Source organism: Lathamus discolor, chromosome 1 (genome assembly GCF_037157495.1).
Source record: "Lathamus discolor isolate bLatDis1 chromosome 1, bLatDis1.hap1, whole genome shotgun sequence".
Classification (NCBI taxonomy): domain Eukaryota; kingdom Metazoa; phylum Chordata; class Aves; order Psittaciformes; family Psittacidae; genus Lathamus; species Lathamus discolor.
The window spans coordinates 51372215-51389405 of NC_088884.1; the positions used below are offsets into that span (position 1 = coordinate 51372215).

General features: G+C 43.2%; 1 protein-coding gene across 1 annotated transcript; it reads right to left on the reverse strand.

The window, feature by feature from the left end:
• Window positions 1-996: 996 nt before the first annotated feature.
• On the reverse strand, window positions 997-16466 carry HAL (histidine ammonia-lyase). Its single transcript, XM_065670845.1, has 20 exons — window positions 16104-16466; window positions 15624-15684; window positions 15423-15450; window positions 15057-15131; window positions 14891-14963; window positions 14741-14807; window positions 14514-14551; window positions 14309-14434; window positions 12525-12664; window positions 10989-11036; window positions 9862-10009; window positions 9682-9777; window positions 9506-9564; window positions 8645-8725; window positions 7678-7743; window positions 7411-7576; window positions 4161-4295; window positions 2952-3060; window positions 2801-2870; window positions 997-1771 (listed from the first exon to the last, which is right to left on the reverse strand). Exons 1-20 carry the CDS (start codon window positions 16348-16350, stop codon window positions 1625-1627), a joined length of 1980 nt encoding a protein of 659 aa, XP_065526917.1. The 5' UTR covers window positions 16351-16466; the 3' UTR covers window positions 997-1624.
• Window positions 16467-17191: the final 725 nt, after the last annotated feature.

Sequence of the window (17191 nt, forward strand, 5' to 3'; positions counted from 1 at the left end):
GTTAGCACCACGCCGTGCAGCTGTCAGGGAGGGCACATCCCACTGAAATGCAGGAATATTTTTGTTTGTTTGCTTTTCACGGGGCAGCAATGACGTTCACTCCTTGGCTCCCACAGTGGCTGGGAGTGGGACATGGAAACTTCTGCTGGCTTTGCTGCTGAAGGAACCATATGGTTTAGCCATAACATGAGGCTGAAGGCAAATGTTGGCCCTACAAGCTCTAAGCCTGGCTGCTTGTTCTCATACTTGATTTTAATTAATACCTTATTTTATATAGAACGGAACAGCGTCAGGGGGAGACTTGGATATGCCTGCTACAGAGCCTTGGGCTGAAAGAGCAGGGACTGAATTGGTGCAGGAGAGACAGAGGCCAGAGATGCTGCAAGTGAGATGCAGAAGGAAAGAGCTGAAAGTTCTTGTGCCATGGGTAGATACCCCAGTTGCCAGGTCTTCTGGCCAGGTTAGGTGTTTCCCCACTGGCTTGTCAACAGGCACGGGGCCTCTCTTCGGGGCTCATGTAACACTGTAGTTCTCAGACACTTGAGGGCGGCCCCATACTAGTGGCTTTTGCTGTCCCTTGCAGCACAGCTGACAGCCTGGTAAGATTTCTAGCTCATGCTGAACCCCCTCCAGCCATGGCTATCGGGCCAGTAGTGTCAGGGCTGGTGTTTGTTAACCAGTCTTCACATGTCATCACTGCACCGTGATGTGAAGTCCAAGTCTCGACTTTTCCCTTTCAAAATAAAGCCTGTACCAGAGGTCAGTATTGTAACACAGCACACTGTGACACCAGCCCCTCTGTGGCGATGGGGCCTTTGGATAGCTGTTGAGCCATGGGAGTGTAGATGTGCTATTGATTCAGCACCAGCTCGGATCCACAACTCCTACATCTCCTCCCCGCCCTTGCTTTCCTGGCCCCTGTTCCACCCCTCTTATTTCCAAATTAAGCTTTTGCTTTACGTTTTCATCATCACACATGACAGGAAAATAGATTGCTGCAGTCATATATGAAACCTCAGTTTATTTATTGCAGTTGTGAGCTCATAGCTCTTGGAAAGCTGCATCGAGTGTAGTTCATGACCAGAATACAACATTATTTGTTCTGGAGCAATAACCTCCAAAGTGTATTTTCATGCACACAGCTTTTGTGATTCATGAAGCACCTGCTCTAAAAATGCTCCTGTCATACAAGAACCTGTACCTCACACATGATCTGCAAGAAGAGGAGAATTTAGTCTTCTTAAGATAATTTTGTTGAGGCAGAATGAAAGGGACCACAGCAGTTACTCCAAGGAAAAAAAATAAAGGCGAGAATATCAGACCTAGGCTGTTTGGTATCATTGGCACAGATGAGGAGAAAATGAGAGAACAGCTGACAAAACAAATACAGGAGGCCCTGTACAAAACATCCATTAATGCTTTGTGTTAGACGCTTAGGAAATTCAGTCAAAACCACACTATCATGATAGGCTGACTTTCACACGTAAGGAAACTAGTGAGCCATTTCTTTACTATCTGTATGCGCTCCTGCACTACACAGGTCCTTTGATTCACCTGAAGAAACCACACTGAGTTCAAACAGAACAGCTATCCTCAGGCAAAGTCCTGGAAAGGATCTGCTCTCTTAAAGGTCTTCCTGATGCCTGTGATCATGACCAACACCCATATGATCCAGCGATCCCAGGGAGAAAGCTGTTGGTGAAATGGGTCTCGATTCAGGGATGTGTTCCCTCCTGTACTTTTCAATATAAGGTTCAGCCACTTCCCACACCTGCAAAACAAGAAAGTGAAACAGCAGTCAAAGGCAAAACAAAAGGTCAGGTGAGACATCAACGCACAGGTTCAGGAAAGCCTGTAGGAAAGCTATTGGGACGGATGAGAATTACAGGCCTATGCAGATACATTGTATGTGATCAGCAGAACCAGAGAAGCAGCCAGACTGAGGTTTAAGGAAGTGCATGTGGATGGAGTTGACAGGAAAAAATACAGCTTGGGGTGCGGGGCAAGGTGAAAGGATTAAAGGCAAAAACATTGTGTCTTGTCTTGCTACCAGGTTGATGTTCTGTACGCAATAGTTGGGAGAAGATCACTGTCACTTCCTGTAGAACTGCTTGGTTATGAAGGGGACAGGGAAAGAAAATAGCAGCTGGCATGGACAAATTAAAAGGGGAAGGATGGCAGCTGGGGTTTAAGGCAGAAAAACAGTGTTCTACAGCCTCCTCGGTCTCTCCTTCTGTAAGGGCTGAAAGAAGGTAAAAAAGAGGTGATATTCTTCTCCCATTTGCTTACTCTCTTCAATTCTTCTGTTATATTTTACAAACAAATAAAATAGACTGATTCTATAGCTATACTTGGCCCAGGTTAACACATTTCACCACTGATACTCTCTCATCCATGTCTCACTGCATCCAGACCATGCCCAAGGGCCTCAAGGTTAGGGAACCCTCATTGGCCCAGGAATGATGATCACCATCTGGAGAGGCTGCTGATTTCTGTGGACATCTGTGGGCTTATAGGACCCTGCTCTGAAGCAATTTGAAGTTGGACCTATGCCTGGACACTGCTGGACTTAATAACGTAATCTATCTATTACCCAGGGCAAGTTTAGGAACTGATTTCTAAATCTATCCCACTAAAAACTAAGGAAAACCAAACACCAGAAATCCAGTGGGTTTGTCCCAGGCAGAGTCCTGCTTTTAGTGATCCCATCCAGTGAATATACGGAGGGTTATTTCCGAAGCAGAGCTGCAGTGTGCTCCTCAGGACAGTTGTACCACTTGTGCCGAAAGTCAACACTCACCTGCTGCTCCACGAGCAGCCTGTGAGCTGCTTCGATGTCTGGGGCCATGAAGCGATCCTTTATCCAAGGCCTGTAATGAGACACATTACAGACATTGGCCAAACATTAACCACCACTGGCAGCAGCTGGGGAGACATTTATCTGATCTTACCTCACAACGGAGCGCACAAGTTCATAGACCTTCTCCAGTGGGGTGGTTGTTCTCAGAGGGCGTAGGAATTCAATGCCCTGGCAGGCTGCAAGCAGCTCGATAGCCAGAACTAGGAAATCAGAACAGTGAAAGGGGTACTTTGCGGGACCAGCTCAAGGCAAGGTTTCCCTCATAAAGCTATCGCTGGCATTTATTCTGGATCATATGATATGGTTTTAGGCAATGTGAACAGACCAGTGGATCCACACACCCCAGAGAGGTGGCCCAGCAGCAGGATTGTGTTATGAATGGTGCTGGAGGCAGTATCCAGCATTTTAGCAAGCAGATTGTGGGTGCTCTGCAGTTCAGTGTGCCAGGAGCTCCTGGTCACCACAATCTTAAATCCATATGAATCTCTTCCAGGGTATTTTGAATACTCAAATGAATGGCCATCACAAATGAGAAAATCTCTTTAGGACTGAGAAGAAAGGGGCCTGAGCTATTAAAGAAAGTTCTGCCTATGAAGCTTGCAAGAGCCCACATGGAAGCACCAGGAAAATTACAGAGGTTTGGAAGAGAGTCTTCCGTCTGGAGAAGTTTGCCCGTTATCTACCCACCTCACACCTGATCATTCATTACTGACATTAGATCCTCACTTTTACAAGCCAATTCACCCAAGGATCTGAACGGACCAACTGGATCTAGGACACGCTGTTTCTTAGCACATTGTTGAAACACACAGTTCCTCAAACTCTTTTCTTTACACACAAAAAAAGTTTCTATAGAACTAAGTCTTCAGAGCACTCAACTGTATAAACTTAGTGGGTGAGTTCAGTATTTGTGTGCCATGTATTACTCATGCTACCAGCTGACACAGTATATCTAAGCACATCATCTGCCAAATAAACAAACAAACAAACAACCAAGAGAGCAATCTGTAAGCAAGATTTCTGTAAGCAATCTGTAATCCCCTGTAAGCAAGGGAGGAAAGTTTTGCTGAGTGTCCTGCAGTAAGAGGTTTTGTTTCATGAGAAACACTCCGTACCAGATTTACCTGATTTCTGGTAGAAATGTCAAAATGCTTGTAAAAGTATGTAAACATTTTTGAGATAGTTCTTTCAGGTGTGTTAACTCCTTTTTTTCTTAAAATGTATCGAAAAAGAATGGCACCAATATCTTCATGTAGTTACACATTTAAGGTCTGTGAGGAAATCAGTGTTTTAATTTTACCTTGTTCCACATGTTCAATAACTCTCAAGGCTTTTCTTGCAGCCCATCCTCCCATGGACACATGATCCTCTGTAGCAGCACTGGTCGAGAGAGAATCGACAGAAGAGGGGTGGCACAAGGCTTTGTTCTCAGAAACTGCAAGAAAACAGTGCAATGAATTTAGGACAGAATGCGCATGAGACAGCAGAAGAAATGGCCGTTCTAGAGCAAAGAGCCTGTCCAACGCCTCAGGTCCAATTATTGTTCCTCTTTCGAGGATGCATCAAAATTTGTAATAAGCACCTTGAAAACTACCACTGCCTCTGAAAACAGTAACCAGTATCAGCCTTAGAATCATAGAATCACAGAGTAGTTAGGGTTGGAAAGGACCTTAAGATCATCCAGTTCCAACCCCCCTGCCATGGGCAGGGACACCTCACACTAAACCATCTTACCCAAGGCTTCATCCAACCTGGCCTTGAACACTGCCAGGGATGGAGCATTTGAAACTCCCCTGGGCAACCCATTCCAGTGCCTCACTACCCTCACAGTAAAGAACTTCCTCCTTATATCCAATCTAAACTTCCCCTGTTTAAGTTTGAACCCATTACCCCTTGTCCTGTCACTACAGTCCCTGACGAAGAGTCCCTCCCCAGCATCCTTGCAGGCCCCCTTCAGATACTGGAAGGCTGCTATGAGGTCTCCATGCAGCCTTCTCTTCTCCAGGCTGAACAGCCCCAACTTTCTCAGCCTGTCTTCATACGGGAGGTGCTCCAGTCCCCTGATCATCCTCGTGGCCCTCCTCTGGACTTGTTCCAGCAGTTCCATGTCCTTTTTATGCTGAGGACACCAGAACTGCACACAATACTCCAGGTGAGGTCTCACAAGAGCAGAGTAGAGGGGCAGCATCACCTCCTTCGACCTACTGGTCACGCTCCTTTTGATGCAGCCCAGGATACGGTTGGCTTTCTGGCCTGCGAGCGCACACTGAAGCCAGCTCATGTTCATTTTCTCATCAACCAACATGCCCAAGTCCTTCTCTGCAGGGCTGCTCTGAATCTCTTCTCTGCCCAACCTGTAGCTGTGCCAGGGATTGCTCCGACCCAGGTGTAGGACCTTGCATTTGGCATGGTTAAACTTCATGAGGTTAGCATCAGCCCACCTCACAAGTGTGTCAAGGTCCCTTCTGGATGGCATCCCTTCCCTCCAGCGTATCAACCGAACCACACAGCCTGGTGTTATTGGCAAATTTGCTGAGGACGCACTCAATCCCACTGTCCATATCAGCGATGAAGGTGTCAAACAAGATCGGTCCCAACACCAATCCCTGAGGAATACCACTCGTTACCGGTCTCCAGCCAGACACTGAACCATTGACCACAACTCTTTGCGTGCGGCCATCCAGCCAGTTCTTTATCCACCGAGTGGTCCATCCATCAAATTGGTATCTCTCCAATTTAGAGACAAGGATGTCGTGTGGGACAGTGTCGAACGCTTTGCACAAGTCCAGGTAGATGACATCAACTGCTTTACCCTTGTCCATCAGTTCTGTAGCCCCATCATAGAAGGCCACCAAATTGGTCAGGCAGGATTTCCCCTTAGTGAAGCCATGCTGGCTGTCACCAAGCACCTTGTTGTTTTTCATGTGCCTTAGCATGCCTTCCAGGAGAATGTGCTCCAAGATTTTGCCAGGCACAGAGGTGAGACTGATTGGTCTGTAATTCCGCGGGTCTTCCATTTTCCCCTTCTTGAAAATGGGGGTTATATTTCCCTTTTTCCAGTCGTCGGGAACTTTACCTGACTGCCATGATTTTTCAAATATGATGGCCAGTGGCTTAGCAACTTCATTCGCCAGCTCCTTCAGGACCCTTGGATGGATTTCATCAGGTCCCATGGACTTCTGTACGTTCAGGTTCTCAAAAGCTTTGAGATGCAAATATTAACCAAATATAGAAGAACTGCTCTCTCCTGCCCCACCTTCAGGGTTGTGTTGCTTTGACTCAAAGGCTTGATGGAAACTGAAGATAAAGAGCAGAGAGCATCATTGAAATACAAGCCTGGTGTGCCTGTTACTCCAAGGCAACCTCTGTTTTCGGTCACAGACACTGCCCCCCCTGGTTTCAAGAAGGGAGCTTGAGATCAGCATCTGGTCTCTTCACATCACAGCAGAGGCGCTTGCAGAACTTGCTCCGGGAAGATACAGGAGCGTGATACAAATCCTCTCCCACCCTCCTTGCCCGGCTATGAGGCTGCCCATGTCCCTCCTCTGGGCACATACACCCACAAGTTGGAAGCACTCTGGCTTTGCAAGCTGGGTGGGAGACCTGGAGTAAGTCTCTCAAGCTGTGCTCAAAAGCAAGGGGAATTTGGCTGCAGGAAGGACTGTAGGCACCATCCAAAAACAATTTGAGGTTGAGAACTGCTCTTTAGAAGAGCGGAAATGAAGTCTGCATTCACAGTGCTCTGCGTGCACGCAGATCTTTTCTAACCCATGGAGTCCTGGTGTCAGCTCAGTGATGAATTAGGAGGCAGGGAGGTCATTTTCATTCCCTGAAGGAAAGACCATAAGCACCACAGAATCTCTCACTCCAGATTGCAGATGTCAGCTGCAAAACCTGAAGCCAAGCAACAGCTAACACCTGGAGCCAACCTAAATTCTGCCCGGCCAAAAGGAAAAGTTTCCATCCTTCAAAAAAGGGGACAAGCACTTCAGCTCCTTTTCCAGACCCACTTCCAAAACCAGCCTCTAGGCAGTGCTCCTTTATCACATTGATTTAGTTCACTGACTATTTTTTCCTGCAAGAAAAAATAGTCAGTGTGTGAAAAAATGTGCACACATTTATCTGACATGTTCTGTTCCTTTGTCTATTTGCATCACTTATAATTTACCCTCTACACTCACAGCATGCTTATGTTGGCTCTTGCTTTTCTGAACCTATGAACTGTAATATCCCAGGGCTCTTATGCTGGTGACTGTAAATGAGAAAACTCCCTGCCAATCCCATAAAGATGCAACCAGGCAAGTGTTCTCACAAAAGTCTACCTAAGGGTTTGCACACTCAGAGCACTGAACTTGTCCATGGGTCAATGCAGAATAAAGAATCCTGAGCTGAAATAACTGTAGCTGGACTGAACTTAAAACTTTGTACCCAGTACATAGAGAAGAGATGGAAAACAGGAGCGAGATGCCTTCGTATCTACTACTAAATTACAACTGCAATGACATAAAATGGTCTTTCTAGCTTTCTCTTGATATTGCTCAAGCACTCACCCAGGGCAGCTGCTGTGCAGTGTGCTATCATGAAGCCAGAGTTCAGACCTCCTTCAGTGACTAAAAATGCAGGCAGTTCACTGAGTGAGGGGTTGCAGAGCCTCTCAATTCTTCTTTCACTAATTGCAGCAAGTTCATGCACACCAATTGCCAAGTAGTCCAGAGCCTGTAAAAGAAGATCTCCTTAAACCAGATGACAGGAGAAACAAACAGAAAACCAAAACAGAAACCAATATTTAGTTTTTCTTTCTCCAAATGCTTAATTACCTTTGCAGGATATTCACCATGAAAATTTCCTCCAGAAATGGTCTCTGCTCTTTCAGCAAACACCATCTTTAAGGAGAAGTTAAGGCAAAAATATGAGTGAAAATTCAGTTTACATAACAGATATCTGTCACTAATCAGAGTATCTTAACTGAAGCAAAGTTTGTGCTAAGAGGTTTCTATTTGCAAGCACATTATGTTACATTTGTGTGTTCACTTTTGAGAAAATTAAGACCCTATCTCAGTTCTCCAAACTTACAGATACAATTCTGACATCTATTTTTCCAAATAGACTACACAAAATGAGGTCTTTGATCAAGGGTGAGAGGGGTGCAAAGAAACACACGTTTGGATCCTAACATAGTTTCTCAGTTCTCTGTTAGATTCTCTCCATGCTAGATACAATTTTAGACAGGTTACAAGCAGTAATGCTTATTAGCAATTGATATGATGTTATATATAGCATCATTATACTACTGAGGGGAATCCAGCCTTGCCCAGTGCTAATGCAAGAACTGTACACAGAGCTCACGAGGCTCAGCCGCGATGAGGCTTACCAGCCAATATGTCTTTTGTCTGCCTTCCCAGAGTGCAATTTAGTACAGGTTTCACTCATGCTGCACCAACAGATGTTTCATATGACAAATCACTACCTGCCTGTGTCCATTTAGTTGCCAAGTCCTATCTATCTACGTATTCAATACAGACATATATAATCTAATCTAGGAAATATTTAACATGCACTAAACCATATGCACATGTCATTTCCTCTCCCCAACACACACTTGGATGCACCAATGCAGACATGGGGAAAGGAAGAGAAATTGCTGTTGCAGCTTCTTGACTGTAGTAGTTCTTGACTGAAGGGCAGTTACAATTTTTTTCCTCTGATGCAAATAATTATATAGAAGAAATGGATAAAAAAAACAAAGCAAAATTTTACATAGTAGTAAGGTCATCAAAAAGATACAGGGTTGTCCGTGGCACTATTGATTTCAGTCATCATGATGTCCTTCACAAAAGCAATTGTATCGTTTACAACTCCATGCACCTAGAAGAAAGGATATTAGCACCTTATCTTAGTATCCATACTTACTTCATCTTCAGGACGCTGACTGAGCTGCAGGTACTCTCTTTCCCATCCTCCCAGTCTCTAAATCCATACATGCAGATGGTCTTGCTCTTAAAATAAAGATCATCACTGCCCACCCTAGACACTCAGAAGACTATATTTATAGTTATTATGGCAGTATTACTAAAAGGGTTACTTGAATATGTCATTCTTTACTTGTCTGGGTTGGTTTACCCTAAATGGAAGATAGGATACTTACTCAATGGTAGAAGTGTTATTACAGGAGAAGTAGCTTCATAAATCCCCCACAGAAGACAGTCTCATTAATTAACTTGCATTAATTCCACTGACTTAATAGCTTTGTACATGCTAAAACTTATGGGATCGAGTTTTTCCACTATGTTTGAGATACTGCAATCTGGCTGCTTCTGGAACCACCTTTTCCCAGTTCATGGTCTTAGCACCAGTGCAGAAGAAATGACTTGCAAAGCCTGCAAGCACAGAAACCAGCACCTTCCCTCTGCTTCTGACACCTTGGTCTCTTCCAGATATGAACGCAGCTTTGTTAGATGCTGCCCAATGGGTGCATGCATGGGATCGATGAATTACATGTGTCCATTAGTACTAACTTCGAAGTGTGAGAAATGCAAAATAAACCCTCTGATGGAGTCAGGCAACATATAATTGATGCATTTCTGAAGTTGGAACTTCACCATCATTTACCTAGTGCTATGAAAAGAAATAAAAGTAAGTTTTTACCTGAGGGCAGCAGCGCATCGTGTATGCATCCTGAACTCGGTCACAGAATCTATGGCTCTCTAGAAGGAAACAAAAGAGGAAAACCCAACTATTCCTCATACAAAAGCATACAGGCTACTGTTGAAGAACCCAGCCTGTCCTGGTAACCTGAGAGAGTGAAGAGTAAGATTGTTCACCTGCTATTTCTGATGGATGATGGTCAGAATCTAGAAGGGACCTGAATCGAAATGCCACTTCAGCCTGCCCTCGGTGTGGGCGCACTGCATGGATATCTAGTAAACCAAGTTACACTGTCAGGTTTTGTTTCTCTTGCCAACAGCTGTTAAGTGAATAGACAGGAAAGGCTCAGTACCCACCAGTGTCAAAGGCCCTCGTTGTACCCTTCAAGACTTCAAGCGTAAGGGCAGCAATTATGTCAGCTTGTCTAGCTATAGCACCAGCCCTTTCAACCGCTTCACATCCCAGCGAGGTGATCATTTGTGTCCCATTGATGAGAGCCAGACCCTTCAGAGAGAGGACAGATGTTAAGCAAATTCATTGCAGCTGTTCCACATGCTGTGATAATTCCCCATCTTTGTGATAATTGTTTGTCTCATATGAATGAGTTAAAGACCTTTGCTCAGCTTCCTGAATTGTCCTGAAATCATAAACCGCACAGCTTGACCTGGCATCTTTGCTACATAAATTGCCAGTGTTCATGACCACTAAGTCACTTTAGGCAGCATTGGAGCTCCAGTAGTTTCAAGCGAGAGGTTTATTTAACGCTTTTTCAAGTTTATTTCAAGCAAGAAAAGCACAGAAAATATTTATTCTTTTCCAGTCCTTTGGAAGTGGAATCCTATTCTTATTATTTCTTCTTAAATTATTAAACCCAAAAAGTTATGAGCATGGGGGCTGCAATGAGGAAGCAGTATATTAAAAGAGTTATAACTGCTTTTTGTTCTAAGCAAACATGAGGCCCATAGGAGCCTTCGTTTGCCTTTAGAAGACAACGAATTTGGCTTCTTGCTCCTGGTGCTGTTTTATAACTACTGAGGTCCATTATCAAAGAGGTCCACAGTCCTCAAACCTGTTGTGCTGCCATGTAAACGTTAATATTCAGAGTGAGATTCACCTCACCTAGTTTTAATGATCTAGAAGTCAAATACCTGGTTCAAGTCAGTCATCTGAGCTCCTGTTACAGTCAAAGGGCAAATAGGTAGCTTGAGAAGGCTTCTTAGATAGCTGTTTCAGAATGATATAAAGAGTTTTCTGAAGATGCCTATGTCCATCAACTACAGAGCCAATCTAAACATGAGGGTCTGCCATTTCAAGTCAAATAGGGTGATACTAAGACAGGTGAACCCCACCCTTGATAATATTGCATTAATATCCTTCTGCAGCTTGATTTAAAATTATCATTAATTCATTTCATGCTTAAATTGTAAGCATAGTGATCAACTATGCTTGTTTTCCATCAGCTGACATCATTATACTTTATTACCTCTTTTGGTTTCAAGGTAATTGGTCTCAGACCATGGGCTTCCAGGACCTGTGAAGGAGTTTAATGAAAAGGTAATTAATGCAAAAGGTTTCCAGTAATTCAATCACCAAAAAACTTTTAAATCTTAAATGTTTCCATAAATAAAAATATTAATAAATCCCTTAAGAAACAGGTGAAAAGACCTTTCTATGCAAACATTTAAAATACAGTTTTTCTGCTAGGCTAAATGAAGGACAGCATTTTTGGGCTTTTGACCTAGGACTTCATTTCCCAGTGCCAATAGAAGAAAGTAGTAGGAACAGTGGAGCAAGACACTTTCACAGCCCATTAACATTTACCATGTATTAGCTGATGGAAGAGAGTAATTGTAGCCAAGGCTGGAAACACCCTGGGAAAGTAGTTCTGCCTACACCCTGTCTCATAACAGGTTTGGATTTGCATAAGCTACTCCTTTATAAATGATTCCCTAACCATTTCTATGGAAGATCTCCAATGATTGAAATCCTACTCAATTTATCTATACACGTCTATTCCACACAGCAATCACTCTTGTAAGAAATAGAGGAATGGTATAGCTTTGACTCTGGTTATAGTCTTTTCAACCTTTCCAACTGAAGAGGTAGTACGTCTCAGAGGTGTACAACTGTAAGTTCTGGTCCCAAAGGTCCACAACACACCAGCCTGCTTCCTTCTTACTTCTCTCCCTATGTAGCTCTCAGCACTTCTCCAGCCTACAGCAAGGGTACAGCTACCAATCCGTGAATAAATCTGGTGTTCAAATATTCTTGGATAGGAGTGACAGATGTATCAGAACAAACTACCACAAAAGACTCTGGAGGGGCCAGACTTGGAGACACTCAAAGCTAAATCAATCTGCTGATGTATTAGTGGCAAATTCACAATTAATTAAAAATTAATTCTATTGTAAAGCTTCCATCTTGCAAAGGAGAATGTTATAAATGTTTCTTGGAACCCTAGTTAATTTATCAAAAATGAAATGTCCAAACCTGTGTGTTCACTTAAAGTCATTATAAAATCAGTAGAAATGTTACTGATATGAGTTACTGCCTCAAATACTCTCCAGTTGCTCCCAGCATTTCAGGGTTTGAATTTGAGGTGATCTTGTGTTTTTTGGGAACAGTGTTGATGTCCATAGAGCTCATGACGTAGTAATTATACTTTCATAGCTGGTATCATATTCCGTCCCTCTCTCCAGGTCCTAAATTACATCACTATGGTATCTTGTATTGCAATACTATGGCATGATATTTCTTTAGGACTTAACAACATGCTGCATATTCATATTTGCTGCACTGAGCGTGGGTCAGATACTCCATTCTCATGGATCCACCTTTCTCAAGGTGGAGAATGAGTTACTAAAGGCAACTCAGTCCCAGTTCAGACTGGTACGAAAAATCCAAAGTCTTTTACATACTCTCAATCTGAGCAAAAGCTCTTTTTTCTCTCAAGGCTGTGCACAGTTTGGCAAATAAGCCAGCAAGTAGAAGAAAAAGCAATCAGCCGCATGAATCTTACATATTTAGCATCAGCCCAGCCACTCTTTGGGGACCACATTTTTCCCTCTCCAATTAATCCCAGAGCAAGATGAGAGAGGGGGGCCAAGTCTCCGCTGGCTCCAACTGTCCCTTTTTCTGGGATATAAGGAAGGCAGGACGCTAGGAAGAAAACAAAAATTACTTGTGTTAGAGCTGCCTCGTGATACTCCTTGGAAAACAGAGAAGCCAGCATATGAGTGCAGTCACAATAACATTCTTTGATCATAGTCAATAGCACCAACAGGATTACTCTTGTTGAAGACTGGGATTTGTCCCTGCTCACAGGCTAGCTGTAGTTTATAAAGAAATTAATCCTTTCTGCACTTAGACCTGCATTTAGTTTTGAAGTGGGATAACCACAGTCCAGGGTGATTGTAGGTACAGCCACACAACCAGGCAGGTAAAACATTACTCCTCTCAGCTCTCCAATGCAGCGTGACCACTGATGTGGACAAACATCAGACCTCTTCATTCTCACTCCACTAAACTCCTAGAAATCATCTTATGATAGAATGATAAAATGGTTTTGGTTGGAAGGGGCCTTAGAGATCTCTTCCTTAGTTCTAACCCCCCTGCCATGGTCAGTGACACCTTGCACTAGATCAGTTTGCTCACAGACGCATACAGGCTGGCCCTAAGCAATTCCAGAGATGGAGCATCTCTGAGTCCTCTTCCCCCATCCTAGTCCTCTGAGCACTGAATGAGTGGAAATGAAGAAACTGAGCCCAGGGAACTGTAGAAAAAGCAGGGAAGGAACAGGTCCAATTCTCTTCTTTTGCAGAGCTAAACACTAAATTCCAGCTCCTTCACCCACTGTGGGTGGAGGGGGATATAACAGAGGACAGCACAAAGCCTGTATTCTTTGGGCCCCTTGTATATGAATGTGACTCTTCTCTCACATGCATGATCTATAGTTTCACAACAATCTTCCAATCTATAGTTTAGGAAAAACGAGAAGGAAAGTTGTATGTAATACTCTAACATAGGGAGAAGGTGCTTTTTAGTCATCACTGCTGCACTGGCATGCCTTGCCAGAGCGACCATCAATGGACATCAGCTGACAAACAGCACAGCCACCCCTTTGGTTTCTCTGCCACAGCATCTGTGGCAAAGCAATTTTTTTAACTGCTTTGGCAGTTTTAGCCACATGAGCTGCTGACTAGCCACACACTTCTGCATGGCTGCCTTGTAGCCTGTGATTACAAACACTTGTGTAGGTGTTGGAGGGTGCGGGGTGGTGGTGGGGGCGGGGGAGTGGGGGTCTACTCACAAAAACAGGTGCTGCTTAAGTGGATCTGCTTGACAAACACCAGTACACACAGTTCTCTACATGGTAATAGCCACCTCCCTCCCCAAAATCCCAGCATTCCTAAAGAAGGTGGCACACATCAGCACATACCCAACAGGACGTTAGACTTGAGCCCTTGAGGAAGGGATGACCCAGAATCAGTCATGTTCCTAGTTAAGCCTAGTATTGTACTAATTACCTAACCTCTCAGAGGCTCATTTCCTAAACTTCTGCCTATTGAAGTTCATCCCTTTCTCTCAGCCTTTCCTGTCAGTTCTTCTCATACCCCTCTTTTTTCAACAGAGTAACAGTCTCTAGTTGTGAGCTTGTCAAGCCAACCTCTGGTCCTGATCTCTCAACAACTACCAAGTTGAAAGAGCAACATCCATAGATTGACCCATTGAGCTGCACCCCTTAATGAAACAGTTAAAAGAAAAAGATAAGGGAAAGGGGACTTTCTTTAAATATCTTTTTACCATTAAATGCTTCAATAACTTGCTGGAGCGTTTCTAGGGATATTCCACTGTATCCTTTTGCCAGGACGTTAATTCTCAGCGCCAGCAGCATCCGAGATCTCTCTGGGCTCAAAGGTTTCCCCACACCTGAAACAGTAACCCTGTGGGTTACTAACCTGCTACCAACAGTGGCAGAAGAGGGAAACATCAGGTGATTTGTCATTACCTGCTGAATGTGAGCGAACCAAGTTCACTTGAAGCTCCCTATGGACAAAAAAAGAAAAAAGTAAAACCCCAAATAAGTCTCATCAGGGTTTATTTTGTACGGAACGGAGGGAAATACTGAAGCAGCCCTCTCATCTAATCACAGAATATAAATGTACAGGGTCAAAACGCTCCCTCTTCTTCCTTTCCTGAAAAGAAAGAATGGAGCAAGCTGCACAAACAACTTACCTCAGCTTACTGTTTGGGATGACTGTCCTGGCAAACTTCCCAAACCCTGTGGTGATTCCATAAACAACTGCAAGAAACATACACTGCTGGTTAAGGAGGGAACACGATTAAGTTTTCTGAACAATTAATAGCTAGACTAAGAAGATTTACTTGTTTGCTCCTTTACGATCCTTTCAATCACTTCTCGTGATTCATTGACTTTTGCTTCAGCTTCAGGTGTGAGCTAAAACATGAGTAGTTTAAATATTAGTTTATCTGTTTAGATTCTAACAAGATAAACATGTAATTTTTAGCCACATTTATTCAAAATCTTTACCTTGATCTTGTAGAGCCCCTTTCCTAAATTGACCAAGTCTTCTGTTGTTAAACTGTTGCCATCTAAAAAAATATACTACACCAAAGAACCACCTTTTAGTTTGGGATATGTATCAAGTTGCTTAGTAATCAGAATTAAAACAAATACAGTTAAAACTCAGCAATGACAGGAAGGCTGCTCATGCTTATTTGTAAGACAGGAACTCACTAACAGAAAAATAATAAGCGCATTATATAATTGAATTTCCTGGGCCCAGCCAATCTTATAGCCCCTGCACTTGTGAATGCTGCAGTGGCTCAACTCTCTGCACGTTTTGCTGAGTAACAGGATTTGTTACTGAGTTGTAAAATCACTGGTAGTTCCTACCTGTTCTGGTTCTCGGTATTTGCTGTATCTGAAGGTTCTGTAAAGGAAAATAAAGGGCAGACCGGATTTCACATGTAGGGACCATTTGATTACAGCTGGTAATGTGTTTTAAGAATGAAAGAACTCTAAAAGAACAGGGAAATCTAGATAATTATAGATCTGGAATTATAAGTAGCTCACATAGCACCCAAAAAAGGATACAAATGAACTCCTTCTGGCTGAGATGGTATGAAATCTGGAGACATTATATCTCCTTCTATAACTAGGATAAATAAGCAGAATAAACACAAGTGGAATTAAATTGCATTCTACATATAAATTAATATGTTATTCATTATAATACAACTTCAAATTAGAATTCTTACAGCTGTATCAACCCTGAATGTATTTGTATGCTTATAGGAAAATAGCAAGCAAATATGTATTCATTTAAGGTACTCTAAAGACAAAAGCAGAACAGCCTAACCCAAGCATATATTATATATGACATCATATGCTGGTGATGCATCTAGAATCCTGTACGTTCTAAGCTTTATATAGTTCTAATATTCTTAAAACATTTTGGCATGTTTCCATAAAAGTCATAATGCCCTCTCAGATGTAATTTTAGATAAACTAAGACAGAGTTTGCTGACACAGATGCCAACATGGTCACTCTGCAATGTGTTGCTTAACACTTACCAACTTCAACAAATTCATTATCCTCCAGAGCATCCTCCACTGTATCTTCAAGATCCAGCAAGCCAAGTCCCTTGCACCTTCGAACATAAAATTTTACTTCTTCTACTGAGGAAAATCCCCCGTTGTCGGGTTTGTTCTTCATGTACCGTCTCACAGCTTCCTTTCCCAGCCACCCAACTGTGCTGGTGCTGCTTTGACATGGCACTGCCAGCCATTCTCCTCGGACATGCACCGTGTATCTCGGCATGCTTTCTCCCCCAGACTGTCCCTTGACTGAGAAGGGCTGCAGCGTGCAGCAGCCTTACATTTACCATGTGATGGCCTGAAGACAGCTTCTAGCTGGAGTCCAATGTCGCAATCAGTGAGTAGCAAAAATCCACCCTCACAATCCCCACCTTTGTAAATAAGTGAGATCGATGTATTCAACTGACTTCACCCAATCAAACCAATCCCAGGGAGAACTCCCTTTTCATGGAAAGGCAAGTCCCACAAACTATTGACACAGGACTTTTCTACCCCAAAGATCACACCAGGGATATAGAAATGAAAATCCAGGAGCTGGATCTTATGTACCAAGAATAGATAAATAAATCAGACTAAGCTGGAATGCAACTAGTCTAAAAACTTAAGGGTTTAACAGGAGTTAACAAAGTTGTCACCTGGCTGTAGGTCACACTAATGAAAACCTCCATGGACAGGGCTGGAAAAGTCATCCTGTTAATATGGGTTGATCATAGCTGCTAGGATTGGAAGAAAATGGATTATACTACTTTCATACCTCTATCTACTGCATGATAAAAGCAGGCAGCAGAGGAAGCAAGCCCACTTCACTCAGTCCCATGCTGAAGTCTGAAAACATAATATTGTATTGTAGGTGAGAAAAACACTCATAAATTTTCATTACCCTTTCATTTACAATCCGGAAGATGTTGCTACAACAGGTAGCAAGAAGCATTAGGCCACAACGGCACGCTACCAAGCCTGGTGCTGCTATATCATGCTTCTTTTGCTGGCAGATGCAGAGGAAAATAAGTGGAGAAATACCTACTAAAATTGTGCCAAAATAAAGTTTAGCAATAACCATGTCC

Coding starts and splice junctions, on each gene's coding strand:
- HAL (XM_065670845.1), bottom strand. CDS start 16,350: ATGCCGAGATACACGGTGCATGTCCGAGGAGAATGGCTGGCAGTGCCA. Junction 10,010..10,988: donor TTACCTTGAAACCAAAAGAG/GTAATAAAGTAT, acceptor CTCTCTCTGAAG/GGTCTGGCTCTCATCAATGG. Junction 4,296..7,410: donor CTGCACAGCAGCTGCCCTGG/GTGAGTGCTTGA, acceptor GTTTTCTTGCAG/TTTCTGAGAACAAAGCCTTG.